General features: G+C 41.8%; 1 protein-coding gene across 9 annotated transcripts in view; it reads right to left on the reverse strand.

Annotated features, from left to right (window-relative positions):
• The window catches only part of KCNQ1 (potassium voltage-gated channel subfamily Q member 1), a 329,348-nt gene that overhangs the window by 236,808 nt on the left and 65,284 nt on the right, over nt 1–27,256 (reverse strand). For all 9 annotated transcript variants that reach the window (XM_080998779.1, XM_080998781.1, XM_080998780.1 and 6 more), the window contains one exon: nt 6,231–6,321. In XM_080998779.1, the coding sequence (XP_080854905.1) occupies nt 6,231–6,321 (91 nt within the window). The remainder of the gene's footprint in view (nt 1–6,230; nt 6,322–27,256) is intronic.

Genomic DNA, 27,256 nt, shown 5'->3' on the forward strand with positions numbered 1-27,256 from the left:
ACTAGCACCTCAATAGGTACCATTTAAGATGTACCCAGTTTCAACTCCGTTATCCTCCCTCCTCAAAACCAACAACTGTTCTTCCAGCTGAAAACTGGCCATGTTCCCCACCCCCATCCCAGCAGCAGATAACCTCCTCCACCCATTCAGCCTCCATCCTCTAAACTGAGCTTGCCAACAATGGTTTTTGTAACGCAGATGCTCCACTTCAGTCATTATACTGAGATCACTATGTCATATCACGTTGGCCATGAGAAGCAGCCTGCCGATGGCAAGAACAATTTACCCCTATTGGTCTGTGCTGGATTGCAATCTGTCACATCCAAAAGTTCTGGCCAGAGCCCTTCCTTACAGGGTCAGGACCACGTGAATTAAGGGTGTCTCTTCACTGAATTCACATTTTCTGTTTTTCTTCTTCAACAAGAACATGAAAGGCCAGGTAATAAACAAGTAACAAGTGTAACATAGTTTGCTACTTGTTTATTTATTTATTTACTCGTTTTATTCCATTTTAATCCTGCACCCTGATTTCATGGAGCTCAGGACAACATACACGGATCTTCCTCACCTCCAGTTTGATCCTAATAGTAACCCTTTGAGGTAGGCTACGCTAACAGAGGTGCGCAGTAAAGGTATGAACCTGAATTTGATCCTCAGCTGACACTCTAACCACTGTACCACGATGACCCCTCTTAATGTATGACTGCTTTTTCATGGGGACGGCTTTCATTGCATTGCAGTGCACTGCCTAACAATACAAGGCTTATTTTTCCCACTGAAAAGCTTAGAGCAGAATTACAGTTATGAGGCAAAGGATGAAAGGACACTGCAGGAGACATATAAACACTCTGAATATTATTTTTCTAGAGGTACAAATCTTGTCTCCCTATACCTGATCTCCCCCTGCCCCGCAGCTTTACCAGGGCACTATAAAATTCATGAACTCAGTTACATACGCTGTGGGGGATTATACAAGAATTATATTCATTAACAATTAGCTCTGATCCTTATTCCCCCCCCCCACACACACACAGTTCTTTGTTTACTTTAAAATATATATCTCACGTACTATTTGAACAAAAATATTTTTCATGATTACATGATGGCAGAATTAACCGTTTAACCATTAATGCACCCTCAGTTGCAGTTGCCTCACAAGACGGCTTAACACTGCCCCCTGTAGATTTTGCAAAGGAAATCTTTCCCTTCTGTGCCAATTCATAGTTGAAAGATAGCAGCGATGTTCTTCCCTTCAATATTCTGGCCTCATTTTACACTCTCTTTCCAGAGCAGTATGGCCTGAGACCTTTTTTGTATTTGCCCAGGTACCATGCTTGCAGTATTATCTCCCTTTTAAAAGCAGGCATGCAATAGTGAGGCCTCCACCCACATTTTAAGCTAAACTAGGGGTGGTAATAATACACACGGTTGCAGTTCACTGTCCATGTGCCACTTGCGTATTTTGTGTTCAGGTGTTCACATTAAAATACAAAAAGGCCCGTAGAAACTGGCCTTAGCGTATTTGGATTAGGCTCTTGAGGCAAAATAATTTCAGACCTTGCATTCACCCTCATTGTTTCTCACACTGGAGAGAAGAGGGCTACAGCTGGGACAGCAATATTCTTAGATACCCATTTAAAATCTCTAGAAGTGGTGTGTATATTATGCGCGTTCTCATCCTCCTCTCATGCAACCCATTAAAACCACAGTTTTTGCTGGCCAGTGTTTGAAAATAGGTGCAAATGTTATACAATATGCAACTCTGTTTCAGAACAACAATAACAATAAAAAACCCAAGTGAACTATTTATCCGTTTTTCAAGTTTCATCATCCTTGGGTGTATCTTGGAGACAGCAGTACAACTTCTTAGAGCGAAGAAGAAAAATTACACGACAGAGTCCTTTCTGGACAGTGTCATTTGAGACTGTAGGTCTGGTGAGATGGAGGGGAGGATTACATTTTTTAAAAATCATGAAAAACAAACCTTGCTTGTAGAAAACTAGTACATCAGGGTGGGGTAGGAGTGTTCTAACCTACATTCGCCCTTATACAGTGGTACCTCGGGTAACATACACTTCAGGTTACATACACTTCAGGTTACAGACTCCGCTAACCCGGAAACAGTGCTTCAGGTTAAGAACTTTGCTTCAGGATGAGAACAGAAATCGTGCTCTGGCGGCGCAGCGGCAGTGGGAGGCCCCATTAGCTAAAGTGGTGCTTCAGTTTAAGAACAGTTTCAGGTTAAGTACAGACCTCGGGAACAAATTAAGTACTTAACCCGAGGTACCACTGTATACTAGTTTACTAGTTGAAGGGAGGCTTTTTTTTCATGAGTGAGCATTCAAGATTGTGACATACACCTGAAATCTAAAGTACTACAATTCCAGAAGAACTCTATCTCATGATTTTTCTACATGCACAGAGTAGCCCTTGGTGGATAATGCCAATATTAGGAGTCAAATGCCCCTTTTTCAGGTTCCTGAAAACGAAACACCTTCATTCAGGCCTTCAAATAAGCACATTTATTTACAAATACAATTTACAATGCAATCCTAAAAATGCCTACCCATTGAGTTCAACAGCACCAGCTGCCAGGAAAATGGGCATAAGATTGCAGCTTTAGTCAACCAACAAGTTAATTAACAGACAGCTAATTGATTAAGACATCATATGTAAGCTATAGAAATGTCACAGTAAATATCAGCACACTTGGCAGCAGAGAAAGAAGCTCACTGCTATTACTTAGGCATTTTGCCAAGATGGGATGGAGAAAGCATTCGCCACCTGTTGGTTACCTGTAGGATGCTCTGGATCTGTGGGAAGTTTAGGACCTACTTACTGATTTAGAAAGCGATCAGTCTGACACCTATGGGCTACCATCCAGCAACTAGTCCAGCTCACTTCAGACATTACATTGCCAAATTCCTACACTGAAAGCATTTCTATGTAAGAATTAATGGAACACTTTTGGCCTTCTCGGTAGTGGTGCCTGCCCTGTGGAATGTCCTCCCAGCAGATGTCAAGGCAATAAACAACTATTTTACTTTTAAAAGACAACTGAAGGCGGCCCTGTTTAGGGAAGTTTTTAATGTCTGATACTGTATTGTTTTTAATATTCGATTGGAAGCCGCCCAGAGTGGCTGGGGAAACCCAGCCAGATGGGCGGGGTATACATAAATTATTATTATTAATATTATTATTATTATTAATCATAAGACGTTGCAATCTTAAGTGTATGCACACCAAATACCCATGACTAATCCATGCGTCCTATGATACAATTTACACACAGGTTGCTTGGTAATTGTGTGTGTGTGTGTGTGTGTGTGTGTGTAGACATGTGCAGCCGTTCTTAAATCCAGATGAAAACCCCATTGATCTGAAAATGCAGGCTTTGCTGACCACAAAAGGATGAATGTTAGCTATAAGTTGCAAACCTCAATTCATGTTTTTTTTTAAATGAAATGAAATGTAGATGAATGACAAAGTTTATAATATTGGATAAGTTGTTTCACTCTCTAGTTGTTTCACTCTGTAGTAAAGGGCGGTGGCAGCTGTTCACATATAATGAAAATTATCTTTTTTTAAAAAAAAGCCCAGTGATTCAATTAACCACCCTCCCTACCTTACTTCTTATCCTGAACAGCGAGGTGTTTGTGTGAGAAAGAACTTTTTAGGCTTCCTTTGACATTGACTCTGCCCTAGTTTCTCTTTGATACAACTTTGAAAACAAACATCTCTGCCAAAAACATTAATAGTAAAAACAATGGAAAGTAAACATTGAAGGGCTTATACACTTTTAAGCCAATATGAAAAATGATCCAATATTAGCAAGAGTTAAATCCTGAAGGGAAGAAAAGTAATCTAGCACATGTGATGTTGCATTTTCTCTACAAATATGTAGCCTTGTAATTCTGGGACCAAAACTGACAACAAAATGAGATTCGTGAGAGAAAATAGCTTTTTCAGGCACACTGTATATCCCTCTGTTCAGAAGAATATTTAATCCACTTGGATCATGTGCTTGGGTTTTCTTAGATCATGCTGAGATAACAACATTCTGCTGTGTCTTGGCAGCATAAAACCTCTTGCTTATGAAAAGAAAAGAAAAATATAGTCTCGCAGGGAGAATACGTGTTTGAATTTACTTTTTCTATAGTTTAAATATTGAACTCTCAAAAACAATTTTTACACAAATATGCCTCATTCTCTTTATGAGTCATGGCCAAAACTCTCTTACACCAATATTTTAAATGTGCCAAGTGTACATATACCCTGGCCTACAACATGATGATCCAGTCACAGGCCTGGATCCAACTTTAGCGGGTGTTGAAAAACTGCCAGCACAAAACAGAAAGGCAAAACCCTAGCAGCACTGCCACCTAATGGCAGAAAATTAATCCTACAGCTAAAATCATTCAAAAATAAAATTGCTTAACTGTGTATTATGCTCTGAAAGTCATTCCAACTGGCCATTACAATAACTATGTAACCAGGAACAATGCCCAAGCTTGCTTTTTTCCTCCTTCCATTTTCCTTTTGTGTTGTGCCTTTTAGCTTTAGATTTCAAATCCCTCCTCAAGAGCCAACTTTTCTATGAAGCATTTCACAAAAGCCCTTTACAGTGGTACCTTAGTTTACGAACTTAATCCATTCTGGAAGTCCATTCTTAAACCAAAGCATTCTTAAACCAAGGCATGCTTTTCCATAGCAGCGGGGGACTCAATTTACAAATGGAACACACTCAACAGGAAGCGAAACATGTTCTGCTTCCAAGGCAAAGTTCACAAACCAAAACACCCAGTTCCTGGTTTTCAGCGTTCTTAATCCAAGTTGTTCATAAACTAAGCTGTTCTTAAACCAAGGTACCACTGTAGTTATTTATTAGATGTGTGTTGCAACACTTGTGTTCAAGGCAGTTAACTGTAAAATATGGAATAAAATACAAAACAATACTCAAACAGGTAGATAAAACACAAGCACAATCAATAAATAGGACAGGCGACTGAATGAACTGCTACAATTTACAGTGGCCAAGACAGACAGACCCATGCTCTACGAAATGAATGCATATCCCCTCGTTTTCCCCCTGCCTACATTTCCTTTCCCTTCTTCTGGTATCTCCAGTGTCAATTTTTAGATGGTGCGTATCTTCAAGCAGGGTTCTGTAAAGCGCCATGTGCCTGCATAGCCCTATAAAGCAATAATGGCCACAATGACATTAATAGCCAGTCCTTTGACACTTCGGAAACAACTTTTATAAGTTCTTAAAAAAACAAAACTGTGGCCTAAAACCCCTGGGGGGCATGAGGATGGGGCAGCTGGTTTAGGAGATTGCCAAATATTGCCTGTATATTTTAAATTGTTTTTAATATTGTTTTAAAAGTTGTAACTTGCCCTGGGACCTTACAGCGAAGGGCAGGTAATAAATAAATAAACTCTCAAACCCTATGTAGAAGTTTGCTAATCTGTTTCCTCGTGAAAATTGTCCTGGTTATTCCTCAACTACCGCAAGTAGCTGTTCATGACCAGCTCCATTAATATATATATATTTAATTAATTATCAATAAGTGACAAAGAAAAAAAAGAAAACCAATATTGTACAAGCATAGTGAACTGCGCCTGAAAGACATAAAGACTGCGCCCGCCCCCCAATTATAAATATGAACATGAACTCTGAAAGCTGACTCGCTGGAAAACAAAGGCTAAGGTTTTGCCAACATTAACAATTAATGCACGTATAATAGGGAATTCCCAACACACAAAACAACTGCAGGACTAATTGTTCAAAGAATGGCAAGTCGAATTAAATATAAATGCTGGCTTGCCCACCCTAAGAAATTAAGTCAGGTAATGCAATGCCAGTTAACTCCTACCAAAGGAGGGCAAGGACTGCTTATGGTGCTATTAAGAGGCATTCCATGAACTTGATACAATTTACCTTAAGAGGATGCTGTGGATCCATGGCACACTCTTTTCTGTTTAAATGCACAGATGCAGAATCAGGGGACAGTTAGCATGACTGTATTGGTAAGGATCAGTATGCATATTCAGAAATTGTGTTTTGAAAAAAAGAAACCAAAAACACCACCATAAATTAATACAAAAATAACAAGAGAGGGCTGGCATGTACACATTACTGAAAGTCACATTTTCAAAGTAATTCAACAGCAAGCAGACACAAGCGTTGTTCCCAAGATGATATATAAAGCAAATATCCATTGGCATACCATCCAAAATAATGTTCCTGTGGCAAGAGCTGCATACTGATCAATCGTGGAAAGCACACTGAATATAAGGCAGACCAGCACTATGAGGAAACTGGAAAAAAAAGAAACAAGAAAAATTAAAATCACTAAAGTATTTCATTAGAAAGCTAGTACTTAAGGCAAAAAAAATTTAAACAGCAAGCACATTTTTGTAAAAAGGCTATCCGTACTCCAATATTGAATTGTCCATGAATGGGGAAAGAATGGGAAAGAAGTCTGTAGTTGCTCATTTGTTGCAGGGAAGAAAATAAGTGTTTGGAGAGGAGTGGAGGCCTGATACTAACACCATGGCTACTTTTGTTGAACTAGGGAGCAGTGCAGAGTTTGGACAGAATCTCATAATCCATAAGAAATACATTGATGCTATGTCAAAGCCTGCCCTACATTTTTTCTTTTTCCTCTTCCAAGAGAAACTTCCATTTTCCTGCCTCACTCAGGGCACTTGAAATTTTCTTTAGAATTTCTGTAGATTTTGAGCTCACCTTACTGTTGTCAGACTGAAGAAATGTTTCCCCACCCCTGCTGTAAACATTTTTGTAGCAGCCTGCAGCCGACCTACACTTCCTGATCTGAAAAACCTCTATGGGAGGAGTAACTTCCTGATGCTTTCATCCTGGTCCTGGGCTTAGCAGCAAGGCTGCAGAGTGCAGAGCACCGGTGAGATGGTTCGTGGTATGAAAGAAAGGACATTCACAAACACACCTCAGCCACCTCACAAAAGTAAGGTAAGTGCAACAGAAAAACCTATCCACCCCGCCCATGAGAATTTCATATTGGCTTTCTACCAAATTGAAGGACAGAGCAGGAACTCGGGACCATGTACAGTGGTACCTCGGGTTACAGACGCTTCAGGTTACAGACGCTTCAGGTTACAGACTCCACTAACCCAGAAATAGTACCTCGGGTTAAGAATTTTGCTTCAGGATGAGAACAGAAATCATGCTCCGGTGGCGCGGCAGCAGCAGGAGGCCCCATTAGCTAAAGTGGTGCCTCAGGTTAAGAACAGTTTCAGGTTGAGAACGGACGTCCAGAACAAATTAAGTTCTTAACCCGAGGTACCACTGTATTAAGCTTTTCAACAGCAGTCGTAAGACTTTAAAGCATTAAAAATGATTCCATGTACTGGTATTTTGTTTTCATCAATGTCCACACAAGTACAAATTCATCTTGCAGCACTTCTCCCACCCGACCCTAGCAAACCCCTTCCATATCTGAGATGCAGGTAGCACGCAGGCTGTGCAGTTGCAGCATTTGACATGCTATTGCCAATTCAACCAGCTGCAACAGCTCCTCTCTGAGAGCCATAAGCCCACCACACATTGGGCCAACATGGAGCTACTGTGTCTGCTCATCAGACACAGCTGCATGTCTGACCATGTAGCAAACAGCCATGGTTGTGGGCTGCTACCTGCGCAATGTAAAAACACAAAATCCCACAATTTCATGCAGTAGCTTTGTGGTAAATTAAGACTTAGCATTTAAAATAGTCATCACATTCAATCTGTGTGTGCGCATTATGCCCCAATCCTGCCATCTTTCAGCTATTATTTGTGCAGAATATAAGAATTACTGTGCATGTCAAACAGTAGATATCCTTTTCCCCCCAGTTCTGAACTGGATTTCCTGAAACAGCTCTGAACAATGCAATAATATTTGTACTTTTTAAGAAAACAAGACGCACAAACAGGATACTTGTGCATGTGTGTTTGTGTGTGCCAGGAAAAAGCTGAAATTGTTAATTTGAAACATGCAGCCCCATATTCCCATATTAATTGTTTAATTGTATAACCTCAACTATTTGACAGAAATATTTTTCCCAAAGCCATCTCCCCCAGAGAACAATTGTTTTCTAGATACATGTTTGCATAACTGGTGTCCACATTGTTAGATGTCCTTCTGCATGCAATAGTGTCTTCTACTTATGAAAGGACTCTTTTACACTTTTTGCTAGAGTGCTCAATACAAAAGTGAAACTAAAACCAGAAATATTCTTCCACTTCCATAAGTTTGTAAAAACTATTGCAAAATGGAAGCATGAGGACAGCAATGGAACGTACATATTTCAGCACTACATGAACTCTTGCACAAGTTCGCATTTACAAAAAAAAAGCACTAGCAGCTCTTTTCCTTCTTCTAATGGCTTTTTGGATCCTGTTTAATGCGTATTAATTTTAAAGATTTCTAAACAAAGAGGACATTGATTTGCTTAAAAGTGCAAACATGCATCCATGTTACTAAATAAAACAAAAATGAAGGTGTCTAGAAAGCAACATTTATGGATCATAACACAAATAAAATGGGCAGCATCAAGAATTGCTTTAACATCAAGGTAAAACCACATCTCAGATATCTGAATTTGGTTGTTGCTCCTCCCCCTCAAGAAAGTGGGCTATGAAGACCCTTTATGAATTCAACAGCTGATAGAGCAGCTATTAACTGTTGAGCAAAGTAGGAAACTGACTACCAGATGGCAACATCTCAAAGCCTATGACAACTTTCTTCATCAATCAAAATAATACAGAAACACAATTTTTTTTGCCAGTTGACACATTTCTAATGGCCATCTACTCCAGCCCCAGGAAAGAAAGATCCAGTAACTATGATAACCTAATGGAAACAAATTATCCTGCATTGCTTCCAAAAGGAGAGTCCAGATCTTAATTTTTCTATCACCCAATTGACAATTGGTGACCAATAATTTAGACATCTAAGAATGAAGTGTTCCCAGAATTAGAAAATATGTCTGCAGCACATAATTTAAATGAACAGCCACATATCTATGGGCCAATTCCAATATCACACCAAGCATTCTGATGGTGTGAAGGTTTGGGAAAGAAGCAGTTTATATCATGTGCATCATGTTTTTACAACTTAGTTTCAAAACCTTCTTTAAAAACAGAGGCAACTGAAGTACACAAATGCTTAAAAAGTTGTAATCTCTTTATCTTATGGACAAGAGCTACAGGAAGTCAGAGGATTCACTTACAGCAGCCTTCAGCTGCAGTACCCAGAACATACAATGAATTGTTTTGCATGACTTCTGGATGCATATTGCAATTTTGTTTAGCTACATATAATTATGCATTTTATATCTATAAAAATATGTCTGTTCAATGAGACACTTTCTCATGTATCTCTGTTGTAAAATTAGAAATTGATTGGCATTTTTAAAATACTTGCAGCACCCTGCAACCTGCTCTGCGTGTAAAGCTGCCAGAATGTATATTACTTGTGTGATACACACTTTTTGATCAACCGGGCTCAGCTATCTATCCCTCCCATAAACTTTAAAATGTCTAGCATATCCCACTTTGCTAGTGCATTTATTGTTCTTCCCTATTTTACATAGCAACACACACACCTCATCTGGGGTCCATTTCAGTAGTTCCAAAAACATCTGCATACAGAATTGCCCAGAAAGACTGCTTCATGATTAGCTTTTGCATGATTTATAAAACCTAATGATCTAACTGTTGCTGGTTAATTTCCTAACACAGTTCCAAATGTTGCCTTTAAAGACCAAACATGGTCAGAGATCAAGGTATCTGTAGGAATGCCTGTTCCCACATCAGTTTGCCTGTGTGTAGTAAGGGTTTTATATGTCAATACCATAAGCTTAAACATGGCTCAGTAGTATACTGGTAAAGGTAAAGGGACCCCTGACCATTAGGTCCAGTCGTGACCGACTCTGGGGTTGCGGCGCTCATCTCGCTTTATTGGCCGAGGGAGCCGGCGTACAGCTTCTGGGTCATGTGGTCAGCATGACTAAGCCACTTCTGGCAAACCAGAGCAGCACACGGAAACGCCGTTTACCTTCCCGCCGGAGCTTTCGAACTGCTAGGTTGGCAGGAGCAGGGACCGAGCAACGGGAGCTCACCCCGTCACGGGGATTCGAACTGCCAACCTTCTGATCGGCAAGCCCTAGGCTCTGTGGTTTAACCCACAGCGCCACCCGCTTCCCAGTATATTGGTAGCCAGTGTAATTGCTTTAAAAAGTGTCACATGCTGGTGACATGTCACTCCACACAGCAGCTTAGCAGCCACATTTTGTACCAGCTACAAACAACTTCCAGACCAATATTAAGGGAAGCCTCACACAGAATGTATTGCAGAGGCTGAGCCTTAAGGTTATCTACTGTGATCAGGTTATCCAGGTCCAGGAAAAGTCATACTTGGTGTACCAGCCAAAGCTGGCTTAAAGGTACTCCTAGCCACCAAGGACACTTGGCCCTCCAAGGGCAACAATGGACGAAGGAACACCCCAAGCTATGTTACCTGATGCTTCAAAGGGAGTGTAACCCTCTCTAGAACAGGGAATTGACTAGATTCCCTGACTTGAGAAGCACTCACATGCAAGGCTTCCATCTTGCTGGGATTCAGCTTCTGTTCGTTAGGCTTCATTCAGTCCATTACTGTGTCCAGGCATTGGTTCAGCACAGGTATAAACACAAGCAACATATTTTAGAGCTGCCCAGGAAGTTATCTTACAGCATTAAAGATCAAAACTGGGTATCCTGCCTCTATTTTGGAACCCACATTTCACAGAGCACCTCCCTAATCGCTCTGCCAGAGCAGCAGACAAGAATCAGTTGCCTCATGGGGCATTTGTGCTTTACATACTCCACCCCAGCTTCAACATCCAGCTTCAACAACAGAAACCAGGAGCACATGGGGCTCCCCTCCTCACCATGCTCCCAGCCTTATCATCAGTTGCACCCCACTCACCCAAATGATTGCCAAGGAGATCATCAATGCACTGGAGACTATTTGAAAATCATATGTGCCAGCTCTGGGGCTGGGATAATGTTGTATCATCAATGGGGGCATGAAACTGAATTGTAGGAGTACAGGTTTAATGTGCTCTTCTCCTGAGCCTCCCCATCCTGCTCCAGAGTCTGCCCTGTTTTAGCTGTTCTGCCATGCATTCCACAGAGGTATCTGTCATGGCAGTGGTGTTTCTTGTATTCTGTTGGCATAGCAAGGCCCAACCTGATAGCCCTTTTGCTCCAGTATGGAAATGTGTCCTGAATATTTTAAAAGGTAGAGGCAAAGGACCCCTGATAGTTAAGTCCAGTCACAGACGACTCTGGATTTGCGGCGCTCATCTCGCTTTACAGGCCGAGGGAGACGGCATTTGTCTGCAGACAGTTTTTCTGGGTCATGTGGCCAGCATGACTAAGCCGCTTCTGGCGCAACAGAACACTGAAACCAGAGCAGCGCATGGAAATGCCATTTACCTTCCCGCCAGAGCAGTACCTATTTATCTACTTGCACTTTTTGGCGTGCTTTCAAACTGCTAAGTTGGCAGGAGCTGGGAGCTCATCCCGTCTTGGGGATTCGAACCGCCGACCTTCTGATCTGCAAGCCCAAAAGGCTCAGTGGTTTAGACCACAGTGCCACCCGCGTATTTACTGTATCTTTAATGTTTTCTCTGAAGTTGTTCTCTATATTATATCCCCACCCCACATAAAAAAGACTTCCTGTGAACAAGGGACAACCAGTAAATGAAAAGGGTAGCACCAATAAACGTGAAAGACACACACACACTGTGACAAAAAGCATCCAATATTTGGTTGCTTTTTAAAAAAAAAAACCACCTGCTATTTTAAAAAGAGATAGGAAGCAGTGTGTGTAAGTAATCCAAGGCTGTGTTACTAGTAAAACAGGTTTATCAGAAATTACACAATGCAGCTGATTTCAGGGCTCCAGCAAACTATTATTCTGCTTTGTGCTGTATTTCATTGTACAATTATTTCAAAGCAAGTGAGGTCAAAAGTGCTTTCCTACTTGAACATTTAATTATCTTGGCGGCTATTTGTAAACAGCTGTTCAAAATGCCATCATTATATAGTGGTGGTTTAAGTAAAATATCCCCCAGATCTTTCCTTGCACAGAAGGGTATTATCTCAATTAGAACATTAAGCAGAAGCCACAGCCCAGAGATTATAACCCCTGCACCACCTCTGAGAGGCTGCATATTTCTGGAGTTTTTTCCAGATTTATGGCCAATGCACATTTGAACATCACACAAATCAAGAGGGTGGATGTTATGTCCAGCAAGAACATGCAGCTGCAAGATCTGCAGACCATGCAATTAACTTGAGGATCACGTTGTTTGGTTAAAAGTTGAGAGGACAGGCACACACTTCTCTATTTCTGCGTTAGCAGAGTCTGTAACCTGAAGCGTATGTAACCTGAAGCGTATGTAACCTGAAGCGTATGTAACCCGAGGTACCACTGTACACAATACTTGCTTCTAGTGTATTTGTGGCAGATAAGAAGTACTCAGAAAGTGATTTATTTAAAAATGCTTCTTTACATCTGTGAACACCTTTGGTCAAGGATGCATCAATTGCTGACAAATGTAAGCAAACTTCTAGGTTTTTGAAGACATTTTATTTATGTATAAGATTCTCCATTTTCCATTCAAAATATTGCTTGTATCCATTCAAATACCAGCTGAAGGGCACTTAAAGGATTCTTGAAATGAAAAATGTACCCATATGAAATTGCTATTTAGTAGTACAGGCAGAAGAGCAAACGGTGTTGCTTTGGCATATATATAAAACAAGGTAACATCTGTCACTCTGCTTCATAATATACACAATGACCAATTTGTCCAACTTCAATATGTGTGATTATGACAGGGAACAAACATCAGTTTCTGGACCTAATACTACTAGACAAGCAGTACCCGACAGTGTGAATGCCTACACTAGGAGAATACTTGTGAAAGCCTAATATTCATTCTGCTCTGTATCCAACGACATACTGAGAACCTGCTTAGTGTCTGCAAAGTGCTGCATGGTCCTCTGGTGAAAAACAAAAGCTAAGCTGTGGTGTCTTTATGACATCACTTACAAATGGGGGTCAAGTACTATTCTCCGATTTCTGGACAGAGAGTACAGCCTTGTCTGGGGTTCATTCATATTGCATGGTGCATAAGCAGCATCTTAGACACCAGGGCAGTTCAGCTGCTAATCAATTAAAAAGGTAGGCACGGTTAAGTCTCTTTTCCACATTTTATAAAGTGCCATACATATATGCAACACTGTTTTTAAATGCGGAATAGAGAATAGCGCTGAAGCAAAACACTTCATAAAAGTTATTTTCCACAGGCTGACCCTACACAGTTTGCCAGCATGTTTTATTATAACCACTCCCTCTTCTACCTTTTACTTCTAGTAAAAGACAAAAATGGCACAAAGGTTTCAGCGGTCACAGAAAGAAGTGAACTTCGCTAAATGCAGGTTGGACAATGGCAGCACATTCAATCCTGGTTATCTCTTACAACAAGAACCATGTCTGAACACAAAAGGCAACTTAACTGCCCACACGTGATGGCCAAATTCAGCCTATACTAAAAGTCTGAAATAATAAGAAACTTCTAGTGTCATTCTACTACAGAAAACTTGCACCTGTGCAAACAAATTCTACTCTTTTTCCCCACAGGATACATGTAGAGGAGGAGAAAACCAACATATTGAGCAATTGCCAGATGGAAAGCTATCAGGGTGGGGAAGCGAAACTCGATGAAAGAAGGGAGGGAGCTAACAAAGGAATCCAAGGAGAAAATAATTTGGTGATGGGGCTTCAAGGAACTGTTGCGAACCTAAAATGCATTTTCACAGAATCACAGAATTGGGAGTTTCTGAGGGGGAGAGTGGGGAGCGGTGCTGCTGAACTCTTCCCCTGTTAGCCACATTCCTCCTCCAAGTCATATATCAGCTACTTTTCATCCCACAGGGGATAGTGAATATTGTTAGTATTAAATATTGCCTGAGTATTAAATATTGTACCTTCACCTAGGGCCAGCCCAAGGTATTTTGCTGCTTGAGGCAAAACAGAAAATGATGTCCCACTGCCACCAATACCACCTGGGGCAATTAGAAGCAGTCCAGGGAAGCCCTGGCACACTGAAGGTGGCATGGGAGAAAAAAGGCCAGAGAGGAGTAGGCAGGGGAGCAGTGGCAGTGGTGGCAGCCCCACACTTCCTAGGCAGCGGCAAGCAGTGTGCTCCTCATGGGCCTTCTGAGAAGTGGAGGAAGAGGAAGAGGCGAGTCTCAGCTAGCGGGCAAGCAGGTGTCTCCAAGGTGGTAGTGGCTCCTATCCATAGCCAAAGGAGGAGCAGCAAAGGCATGCAACTGCCTCAGTGAGGCTAATGGGTCGTCCGGACCTCCCTTCAGCTGTGCTGAACCTGTTTGTTTGTAAATAAAGGCTAATATTATGAAATAGCAGTAAGCCTCCAGTGACCTCATTTCAAGGGAAACCAAACCCAGATAAGTGATGCTCCTCTGGAGCACCACACAGAGAATTGGGGTGCACCTACTTAACAATATAGAGACATCAACAAACCAATTACACTGGCATTCATTTATGAAACAATACTAGAATACGCATCTGTGCATGTGCTAAGTTAGTGCTCGATAGCAATCATGGGCTGGATGTGGGCCAGTAAACTGATGCTGAATCCAAACAAGACTGAGATGCTCTTAGTGAGTAATTCCTCTGACCAGTGGAGTGGTGTGCAGCCTACTGTAGATGGAGCCACCCTCCCTCTGGAGCAGGTTCATAGCTAGGGGGTTCTTCCAGATCCGTTGCTGTCACTTGAGGTGCAGGTCATCTCAGTGGTGCAAAGTACATCTGCATAGGTTATGGCACAACTACAACCCTCTCTGGACAGGGTTAACTTGACTACAGTCATCTGTGCTTTGGTAACCTCAATACTGAACTATCGCAATGCACTTTATACTGGGCTGCCTTTGATGACTGTTCAGAAGCTTCAATTAGTACAGAATGTAGATGTGCAACTGCTGACAGGTTCAAAGTGAACATGCCACTTAACACCATTTCTGTTACAACTACGCTGGCTGCCTGCCTGTATGCTTCTGAGCCCAATTCAAAGTGATGGTTTTGCCTTACAGCTCGGGACCCCAACATCTTCTAGAATGCCTCCCCTGATATGAATATACCCAGACCCTTAGAGCTTCTTCTGGGGCTCTTTTCCAGATTTCCAGGTCTAAGGGAAGCTCAGAGGGTGATGACAAAGGAGAGTGAGGTCCCTACTCTCAGGGTCTGCCTGGTGCCTTCATTGACATCTTTCATTAACAATCTTAGGATTTCCCCCAGGTTTGATAGATCAAGATCATGCTGTTTTGTCATTAGTGTGCTGCCAGAGCTTCCAGTGGCTGTAATGGGGGTTGTTTTGTTCTGTTTTTATGGTATAATTTATTTATATTCATGTTCTGAATGTGTTATAAGTCACTTGGAGACCTTTGGGTAACAAGTGACTAAAAGTCAAATAAAGAAACAAATAAATAATAGCAGCTGTCAACCTGAAGATGACTTTTCTGCACCATCAGGTCACTGACTGTGTTTGGTGGTCAATGTAATGCACTATGCGGGTTGCTGTTTTTTAATAACAAATGTGGAACATTTTCTTCCTCTCTCTCTCTCTCTCTCTCTCTGGATTAAAATAAGAGTCTTGTTTCACATTTCTCTTTCCCCAATAAATGAAAAATTTACCATAAAAGACTCTTGAAGCCTTCAGTACAGTGGTTTTCAACCGGTGTGCTGTGGCACACTGGGGTGCTTTGAATGATGGTCAGGGGTGCCCTCTTTCCTTCCCACCCCCCTCTGATACCCTCTCATGTCTCTGCCTCCCAAAGGTGTGTACAGCTGTTTGTGCAGCAGTCCTGGCTACAAGCGCCACAGGTGAGTGATGCCTCTAGGGCTGGTGAGGGGGTGCTGGTTGCCAGGGGGTGAGGCAGTCTTGGAATAAGCAAGCAAGCAGGCAAGGGAGCACAGCCAGCCAGCCTGCCAGCCCTTACTGTTGGGAACGGACAGACAAGTCCCAGGCCCCTGTGGGGTAGTGTGAGGAGGCACCTCTTCTTGGGGCAGGGGGGGCACCTGAGAGACCAGGGGCAGCAGCAGTGGCTGCCCAGAGGACTCCCAAGGAGAGGGGAGGGAAGAAGAGGCTGAGGGAACACTCTACAAGGGAGGTTGTTCAAGAAAGGGGGAGAGGCTGCCAACTCTGCAAGCAAGGGGTGACATAACTGGGCTCCTGAGCCCCACAGGAGTGCTGCAGAAACAATGTAGTTGGTCAAAGGAGTCTTGGACTCAAAAAAGTTAAAAACCTCTGTTTTAGATCCTCCAACTGTTAGCAGCCTTGCCCACAGTCACAAACTGTGAAATGGTTGACAGTCCATGCAGTTTATGTTCTGAGTAGGTTTCATGAATTGAAAAAGCACACATATTAAGCCCATTTAAGAAGTTTGTGGATGAGGAAGGCATTGCTAACCTGCCCCTGGATAATCAAATTGTCATGTGCATGCTGTCAGCAAAGACAAGATACCAGTTTCAGTCTGAGTTCAAAGACCCCGACATTAAGCTACTACTTCAGAGTGTATATTTAGATAGTGTTGAGAGAATGTATTGAAATGTATCAAGAACAAATGTCTGAACAACACATGTTCTTGATGTAACTAATTATGCTTTAAGATATTAACCTTCCCAGCTATTCCTGCAGGTTTCCAAAATATGCAAAATGTTAATATTCAAATCAGCTGTTAAGACTATAGCAGATCATAGATCAATAATGTCAGAAGCAAGCACATCAAGGCTATGCCTGCACAAGCTGTCACTTGGCATCCTTGTATTAAAGCTGGGGCTCAACTAAGTTGTTGCAGGTGCAGAAGGTCTACTTGTGCAACAGGACTTTCCCCCTTGCCTCACCACATGAACCGTAAAGTCCTCCTTGGGGTTGGGGAGGCATGCATTCCTACGCTTCTGGAGCTTAAAATCTCCTTTTGTGCTCTCTGCCTTGCTTACTGGCACTAGTTCTGTGATGCTCTCGCAAGATCTCATGGGAGCTGTGCAAGTTCCTGTGAGATTTTGCCCAACCACCCCCAGACTTCCAGAGCTGATGTGCTGAAAGGGCCTTGGGCAGTAAGCAGGGCAGAGAGCTTGAAAACTCTTTTGTGCACTGGGAAAACCCTGTGTGCATTTAATTAGCACAATCTAATCCAGGTGGCCTGCAACTGCACTAGGTTGAAACTGAACAAGTTAAATGCCCATAAGATGCGACCGTACTATACAAATAGCAACAACCTATACACAGCCTCTCTTCTGCCAGGCTAACAGTAAGGGCCACACAATAAGGCTGCTATTGTAAAAGGTTCAATGTGTGTCTGCTTAACGCATATTTAAGCTCTGCTTATCACTGACAATAATTTTTGCATCATATTGCCATTCAGCTCCCACCTTACAGTTCTCTCCTTTATATGCCTGCCAACTGAGATTTCACTTCACGCATCTGGCAAAGCTTATGTCATAATAGATTTGCTGGTCTCAAAAAAAGAGACATCACACATACTTTTGTAAACCAAGAAATCTTTAATAAAAAATATGTTTATAAGGAGCAACAAGGCTCTTTAACTGTTTTTGCTGCAAGAGGTTAACACAACTACCCCCCCCCCCCAGAAATGTCTATGGCAAGGATGGAGTTGTAATTCCAGTTACAACTAGACAACTCCATAGTGCACAGGAGGCAACCACAGAGAACAAGCAGGAGAAGGGTTCACCCCCATGCAAGAACAATGATCCCGCCACAGAATACTCCTTACAACCTGAGCTGGAGGACTTCCCTCCCATTCTACCACCTAGAACATTTCCTTGGCCTCATCCCAGGACCAGGGACACTAGCAAATAATGGTACCAGCATCTGGGATACTGCTGTTGCAGCATTCAAGGCAGCAGGAGAGGGTAGAAGCATGGCACAGCAGTTTTCATTATAATTCAGTTCAAAGAAGAATTTGGGGTGGAGAAGGGAGCTTGATGCATATGGAGGCAAACATGAAATGTTCAGCAATTTCATATTTTGAATCAAATAGTTGCATATTTCAGTCATATCAGCCATGCCATTAAATGGACACCCATGTGGTAAATAGCCATTTCCTTTGTGCATTAACCTTTTGTATAACAAGCTAAGGTTGTGTTCTCCTCTTTGTCCTGAAAAAGATTGGCAGCAAGTTTGGAAAGTTACATAGCCAGTAACTTTCAGAACAGCAAGATAAATGATAAGGTGCAGCTGACAATATGACATAGCAATATAGTACTGTATTAAATTTCTCTTCTTTGAGAGAAGAAAAGGCTAAGGCAGAGCTTTCCAAACTTTTCATGTTGGTAACACACTTTTGAGACATGCATCGTTTTGCGACATGGTAATTCAGTTTTAAAAGCAAACTGGAGGTTAAACTAACCGCTTTCCAGCCCGAGGAAGAGTGTGGGGATCATTCACACAACACACCTACACACTGCAGCCGACACACTAACATCACGACACACATTTTGAAAAGCTCTGGGCTAAGGAGTAAATCCCACCCAAATTCAGAGTGGAATCCCTAGGACGGTTGGATGGCCCCTTGTACGCCTCCTTCTGGCAACTCCTGCAGCCCAGCTGGTGCCAAATGTATTGCTCTGCTTTCCTTTGGGCCACAAAAGCGAGTCCATACACACTGCCCAGGCTTGCACCCCAGAGACGTCACTTCAGCAAAAACAATGAAAAAGGCAGCAGTTATGAGTCTTGGCAGCCACAGCGAGCACTGTGATTCTCCAGTGGTTTGACTCTGTCCCCGGAGGCACACTCCACTGTCTTGAAAGACAGAGGGATGCCAACAAATTCCCCTTCCACACAAAGGCCAACCTCAGATGATCAGATGCTTAGAGGCAAGAGTGGCAATTTGCCAGGTGATAGTATTCATGCAATGCTGTCACATGCTTCAGACACAGTATTATGCACATTACATAATTATGCCAAATGGAAGGGGTGGATTATTTAAGCAACAACAGCTTTACCCCTTAATATTAACAGGAAGTTCATTGGTTGGGAAAGGGTCAATGGTAGAGCATATGCCTTGTATGCAGACGGTCCCAGGTTCAATCCCCAGCAGGAGATATTCCGGCCTGAAACTCTAGAGATTCGCTCCCAGTTAGTGTAGACCACTGGTCTTTAACTGGTGAATTGGGACCCACTAGTGGGTCACGGCCTGATCCAAAGTGGGTTGTAACAGGAGACAGGATCACTACCACCATGCAAATATATGGCAAAATGAATGTTTGGGTTAAAAGGGTTCCAGGGTCTGAAAAGGTTGAAGATACCTAGTGAGCTATATGGACCAATACTGAGCTATATGGACCAATACTGAGCTATATGGACCAATGGTATGACTCAGTATAAGACAGCTTCCTAGTTGCCACTACTGTGGTTTTTGTCAAGTTACCCAGCAATCTGTAGTAACAATCCATTTCATAACTTAGATGTCCTGTACAGAGAATTTATTGGTTTTCTGGTTCTACAGAGAAACCCAAAGTTATACTTGATCCCCTTTTTCAAACACTGGTACTATACTTCCCCACACCATCAGTTACCATAGCATGTTTCTGCTGTAAGACCAATATATTTTTGTGCCTGAGATGGTCACTCCAAATGGCTCCCCTCTCTATTAAAGAAAAAACCCATGGTAAAATCAGCTATCAATTTCTGTCTCTTTTCAGAGCTCAGCATCTGCTGACAGAGACAGGTTTCCCCTCTTGTAACTCAAGGCAGAGGTAAACCTTAAGCTTTAGTTCACAATAACATAAGAAGGGTCCTGCTGAATTAGAAGGAGGCTCATCTGGTCCAGTGTTCCATCTACCAGGTGCCTATGGGGGAAGCCTCACTAACAGGACATTAGTACGATAGCACTCTACAGCTCACGTTGCTCAGTTCACTCACTGTTGACTTCTCAAGTGAATTCAGTGGGAATGTTTGGGACAAGAATCAACACAAACAAAACTGCCCAAGCTGCAGTGGCTTGCAAATCTCCTAATGGAATGCTTTAAGCCCATTACAACACTGTCTAGAAATGTTTCCTTTTATAAATGTGCTTATTCGTATCAATGGTATACTGCAAAAAAGTAAACTTCTTTTGCATGTGCCAGAACAGGATTCTAATGGGATTCTAATATTATACCATTATAACATCCCAACCTTTTTCTGAACAGAAACGTTATGCCAAAATAGAAGTCTCAGCTAATTAAAATACACACATAGCGGGAACTTTAGCAAGATGAAATATTAATGTCTGTGGCATGTTATATCTCTATCTCCCACTGCTATTTTGTTCTTGCTGTAACACATGGGCAGTACAGTACAATCATGTATTGCTGGGGCCCAGACATGTTATGAGGCACCCTGCCAAGAGTCAACACTATTATCTTGATTCTCATGCAAGGCATGTCCCTGGGGAACTCAGAGATGGCATACAATGCCTTTGACCTTGCCAAGCCATGAGCCGAGTGTTTTAACTCTTTTTAATACTGAATTTTAAACTGTTGTAACCCACTCTGGGCCCTGCTGGAGAAGGGCAAGTAACAAATTTAACCACCACCACCATCCTACCCAGCCCACCTTGGAAAAGGGCCATGGTGCACTCTGATTTTTAATTTGCACCTGATGCATTCTTACTTGGATTGCAGTCTTTTAAAAAAGAATAATATGAAAGCTTTTTATAATACAACAAACTAAAAGAAACTGATCTAAATAAAATCAAAAGCAGAGAAGAAAAAAGAAAATGCAAAGTCCTCTCTCAATGGTAGCTATTAATTCTCGCCTCACACAGAAAGTGGTGGACCCTCCTAGCTCTCACCTAGGAGCTTTCCTTTCTTCTCCCAGTCTCTCACCCTGGGAGGTCTTCCCTTTCCTGCCTCTCACTCAGGATCTGGGTCCTTCCACTAACCATCTACCAACTTCATGTGTGTGTGATCCTTGAACCCTTGCAGTATTTTGTTACTTAAAGTAAACATCACCATGGTTTCAATGCTGCTGCTGCTGCTGCTGCTGCTAACCTTATAATAGAATTGCAAGTATGTCGCCACACAAACTGCTGCATAGGAATAGAACAGCAGGTGGGTAGCTCATGAGGCCAGGCGAGTTAGCAAGCTGGCTGCTCAGCTGAGCAGCATGAATGGTGAGTGGCCCATGCAAACCACAGGCTGAGGAATCATCAGGACAGAGCAGGGCAGCCCCCCACAACCACCCTGCTCTGCTGTCACTGCACACCTCACACCAAGGAGACAGAAGAGGAGGGAAGCAGCAGTAGAGCAGGACCACTGCTATGGAGCTGTCACAGCTTGCCTTGCCTGTTCCTCTGCAGCAACCCCTGGGTCACAGTTTGGCTGAGCTGTAAGAGAAGCTAGTATGGCTTGGCCAAGTGGGCAGGCATGTGAGGAAGGAAATGGAAGCAGGGAGGCAGGTGGGAGCACGGAAACAAAGAGTAGAAAGTCTCTCCTTCAACCTGTCCCCCCTCACGCTGTTGCCATTGCCACAGCAGGAGGGGGGACTACATCTCTCCATTCTCTCTGGAATGAATGCTGACCTCCCTTTAAGGCCTTTGGTGATTTTCCTTTTAGCTGCAGCTAGACTAGTATACTACAGGATAGAAGGATGCTTCTGTTATTAATGTGAACTGCTGTTATAAGAAGGCTTTGTTCTTACCTGTCTCAGAAAAAATTAACCCATCATCTTATGGTTTTGGAGTGCTAAGCCAATGGACTTTGCTGCCAGTTGAAGGGCTATTGTGACGCACACGAACAAATGACATATGAAACCACTTGTCCCAGTGAAGTAGTATGACTCCGTTTGACTGATTGGTCCAAATCTTGCCCCCTTTACCCGAACCTGCTTAGCAAGACATTCCTCAGCTCTTCATTTATTGCCTGATGCCTCTCCCTCTCTACTTTGCACTTCCCTTGCTATTCCACAAAGCCATTTCAGTGACTGTTTTTGTTCTCTTTAGCATGTTTCTTTAGCATGGTAGGGTTGTTAAGCAATGTGAGTGGGGACACAGTCGATAATAATAGTAACAACAACAACAATAATGTGATTAAGTGTGTGACTGCAGAACTTTATCACTCAGCAAGGTCTTTCCCATGGCTGCCTAAAACTGAAGAGGTTCTTTCCGTATTTATATTTATTGCTAATAGTACCGATTTACAGTACTTCAGTGAAGTTTTAGGAATGCACCATTATTTGCTAATGAAACCACAACCATTTTGAGCACTACATTCATGCTTGCATCATGTTAGCTGCCAACAGTTACACACTGTGAGTTTAAGTTTTCAGTGGGTAAATGTATTCCCCAGCTAATCTCAATACTAAAATATACTTGTGGTGTAGCTTTAGTGGTGGTTTATTAGCATTTATAGAAAGCATGAGGAACAAGGGGAAGTTGTTTCACTAGCATGCATGATTTAAAGTTGTGTGCCGGAATCTTCAACCCTCTTGGCTCAACAAACTGCCTAAAGCTGACACTGTTATACTGAGCAAGTATTGCAAGTGAGTTGTGAACAAACAGCAAGTTACCCAGAGGAAGACCCTTCCTCTTTTGGAGACGAGTTTGTGGGCTGGTGTCTGCAACTGCACAATATCCACTTGCGGTGCAGAGACTTTTGTTGTCAAATTGTGCTAATAAAACTTCATCTTGCCTGCCTCCTCAACACACACACCACTTCTTCGTAGCTGGCCCATTTTCCCATACACTCAGATGTAAGAGAATGAAAAGGAGATGGCAGGCAAATAAGGAGGCTTCATCTCCACCAGTAATAGGATATAAGTGGGTATATTGCCAGAACGGTAATTTGGCAAATTAATTAGGCTTGGATTCCTGCTGTCTATTTCAAATATTTAGACATGGTAAGTAGCTGGCAACCAGGACTTGGTGGAGGGATGTTCACTGAACAAAATGTGAAATATGAGTCTGGGAGAGCTTGAGTTCAAATCCCAGCTTAGAAATGGATACCAGCAAGGCAACCTTGGAGAAATAATTTTCTCCAAGTCTCAGATATGTTTTTTCCATTTGTAAAATCACCAGTCTTCACAATATGAGTTAATAAGATGAGTTGATGTAATAATTAATAGTATTATTTGAAGAAATACAGAAGTGTGCATAGCTGAAGGCGCTTTATCTTAAGGCATATCTTTACTTGAAAGACCAAATATTCTTACTCCTGCTTATGTTGGCAGTGTCTTGCAGAAATGCAACATGACACTCTCTAACCTTTATGCAAACCTGTTCTTGAAAACTATACCAATTATGCTACAACACCATAGGGCAAGATGCCAGCAGTTCCTCAGGAAAAAGGAAATCCCTTGCCATCATCACCATTTGCCTGAAACTATCTGAGAACTTTACGCATCAGGATATAAAGTTTACAAATGATTTTGCTAAAGGAATAGGAGAGGAGATTAAAACACTTCCTGGGCTTTGAGTCAGAATAAATGTGAACTTCCTCCGTGTCTGTAATCTGCAGTACAGCAAAAGGTGGTGAACATAATGAAATCCCCATATCTTATTATTTCATGGAAGAAAATAGATTCTATACTCATTCCTGACAACAGAATTTTAATCTCTCCTCTTAGAACAAGAAGAATATATTTAGATTTTTAGAGATAAAAATTAGACCAAGTTTGAAAGCACATGAATGATGCACTGCCACACTACATGCAATACCTTGGCACTAAAAAAATTAATTATAATTATTTATAAGTATAATTATTATGTGCCACAGTAAAGAAGAAAGGCAAAGTTACCAATAAATATAAGCAAAACAGCTCTGGAGGTTCTTAAAGAAGCAACACCAGAAAAAAACACAGTCATTTCCATAGTGGCTGAGACGATTTCTTCTCTTGACTTGAAAGGGGTTACACAAGCTATATCTACATCGAAACCAGGAATGGGAAACATGTAACCCTCTGCCCTTCAGATGTTGCTGAACTCCAACTCCCATCAGCATGGCCAATGGTCAGTAATGATGGGAGTTGTAGTCCAAAATCTGGAGGGCCACAGATCCCCACCCCCAGTCTACACAGTCTGTGAAAGCTCCCCTTGTAAGAAGTGCTCCTGTTATCTCAACATGGAAATGGCTAGGCATTCAGCCAGTACTACCTCTTCACTAACTTTTTTTTTAAGTGTCCTCAGTTTAGGAAGACATAGCCAGAGGAAGTAAACAGTTGCGCAAAGAGGTGAACCAACATCAGTATGATTTACTAGAGGAAAAACAAACAAACATCTGACTGCAGGATCTCCCTTTAAATCATGGATATCAGCAGGACCAGTGCTTTTTTTCTGGAAGGACGCAGGGGTATGCATACCCCTAAACATTTTGAGAATCTAGGTTTGGCCTCATTGAGGGACAGTATTTCAATATAATTAGGAAAATGAGAGTACCCCTAAACATTTTTTTTAGAAAAAAAGCAGTGAGCAGGACAATTATGAAATATCAAATGAAAAGCATTTCGATACAACTGAGAAGTCTCTGATCCTTACACCAGTTTGATGTCAACACAGTTCCTAATATTGGCTGCTGAAATTAGATTGATCAACTAATCAGGTTGACAATGTTTTTAATAAAATATACTATCTGTTTTCGTTTGCTTTCAGTTTAATGTGCAGTTGCACAAGTACATACTCCCTTTTGGATAGGAAATTCTTTGTTTTATGTAGTTTAGGATCACACCTGCCCTCTTAAACAACTGTATGACTGACTGCAAAATGTTAGAGTGCCTCCCTTTACACAGTGTTGTGTTTTTTTTCTTTTTCCTTCTTTTTGTATCACTTTACTGCTTTAAATTTGAATTTTTCAATAAAATATCAATTAATTAAAAAAAGAAAAAAGGCTGTTTATCTGGGAGTAAGGCTCATACAATTCAGTGAGACTTGCTTTTCAGTAGACTTGTATAGGATTGTGCTGCATGACTGCAAAACTTTATTTATTTATTTACTCCTATATCATAGAAATCTACCACAGTAGTTTACAACAATATGGGCAGTTAAATGGGAACAAGACCCACTGAAATCAACAGGACTTTTAGCACAATCTTGTGCATATCTGCTGAAAAGTAACCGTTCATTCCAGTACGTGACTATTAAGATGTAAGAACCATTGAGTTCAACTGAACTTGCTCTAAAAGAACTGCAGCAGAAAATTGTCCGTATCACTTTTCGATCTTTTTCAATGGATGAATAATAAAAACAGTTTGTTTCTAATAAACTAAAGTTTTATGCTTTCTGCAACAGCAAGCCCTATGCAAGATCTCCCCAAACTTCTGAATTATATTGAGACAGTTTCATAATTATCATGATGCTTCATTAAGTAAAATTAAACCAAGGAAAATGTCAAACACTGTATACATGGGTATCAAGTTGCACTGAAACATTTGAGAAATTTAAAATGTTATGATACCTTCATAATTATTTTCATTGTTGTATATAACTCTAACCACAACAGTAGAGAGAAATCATATACAGCATTGTTTTCCTATTTAATATTGACAGCCTCCTTCTGAGGTGCAAATGACTGCTAACTTCCAAGTATTACCAAATAAGGAAGGAAACAAAACACAATGGGTTCAGGTCACTGCATACAAACAACAGCTGAACTTCACGGCAGTTTTTCATATTGGGTGGGGGCATCTTCCTAACAGCATCGTTGTAAACGGACTAGCAGGGAGTGAAACCCCAATGTTTAGAAACAATTCATTAGGGCAAATATTTCATATGACACAGTCCGACTCAGGGAGGTTAGCATAGTTAACACAGCATTTCCCACCTACGTTCAGACATTAAGCATGCCTTTTTAAAAAATAAATAAAATAAAAAGTCTGTAAAAGCAGCAAGACATGACTACATGTGTGAAAGAGGGGTGGGGAGGAAGATTTTACCCTGGCTAATGAGGTTGGGCTTTAAATTTATTCTATAGACAGAGTATGCCTAATATCCACCCCCCCCAAAAAAAAACCCCAATGATGAGACAGTGCTAAGATGTCTGAACAACATAACAACAGAAAAGTGTTTATGTGAGCTTTGCAAAAACAAAAGAAAATCCAGAGAGCTCTGTCAGTCAGTGCACTGTTGACGATATTGAGCTCAATGGACCAAAGCTCTGGATCAGTACAGTCATACCTCGGGTTACAGACACTTCAGGTTGTGCGTTTTCGAGTTGCACACCGCACCGAACCCGGAAGTACGAGAATGAGTTACTTCCTGGTTTCGGCGCTCGCACATGCGCAGAACCACTAAATCATGCTTTGTGCATGCGCCGACTTGCGACCCGCGTGTGCGCAGACATGGCGCTGCAGGTTGCGAATGCTGCGGGTTGCCAACGTGCCTCCTGCATGGATCATGTTTGCAACCCAAGCATCCACTGTATAAGTGAACTTCATGCTCCTATTAGCTGCCCTTCCCTTCATAACCATGCAAGCTTCTCGCTGGAAATGTTTGGTGGTGGCAGCCAGACAAACAAATGCACAATGGGGGCTGACCTCAAGTGGCTCACTATGTAAATCAGCTATCATGCAGAGGCAGTTTCATGCACCTTCCAAATGATTATATCGTGCTTTAAAAAACCTGAGCGATATGGAGTCAAAACCCTTTTGAAGACTCAAATCAGGCCTGCTCACTATCCTGGAAGGCTTACAGAACACTCTCATCGGGAATCTAGAGGAGAACTTTATTGACTCGCTCCAACACCAACAGTACAAACAGGATGCTCCTTACTCATCCCAGATGCCACTAACCTCAGCACCACCTAGTGACTAAATCATAAATGACACTATCCACACAGTCACTATTAGTCATACGGTCTAAAGCAGTGGTTCCTGATTGGTGGTCTGCAGACACCAGAGGATCCGCGTAAATCACCCAGGGGTTCCATGGCACCATTCGCTTAACAAAAGCTAACATAGAGATATCAAAAACTGTCAAAAGTAGGTTTGTAGCTTGGCTTTTGAAAAGCAGGGGGTCTGCAGTACTTCACTAATTGGGAACCACTGGTCCAAAGAACTGAATCTCTGTGCTTTAGAAATAGTGCCCTATCAGTCTAAACATGGCAAAAAACAACTTGTCTACTATCCTACACAATTAATTTCTTGAAGTAATTAAAGTTAATGG

Source organism: Podarcis pityusensis (assembly GCF_964106645.2).
Source record: "Podarcis pityusensis genome assembly, chromosome: 1".
Lineage (NCBI taxonomy): Eukaryota > Metazoa > Chordata > Lepidosauria > Squamata > Lacertidae > Podarcis > Podarcis pityusensis.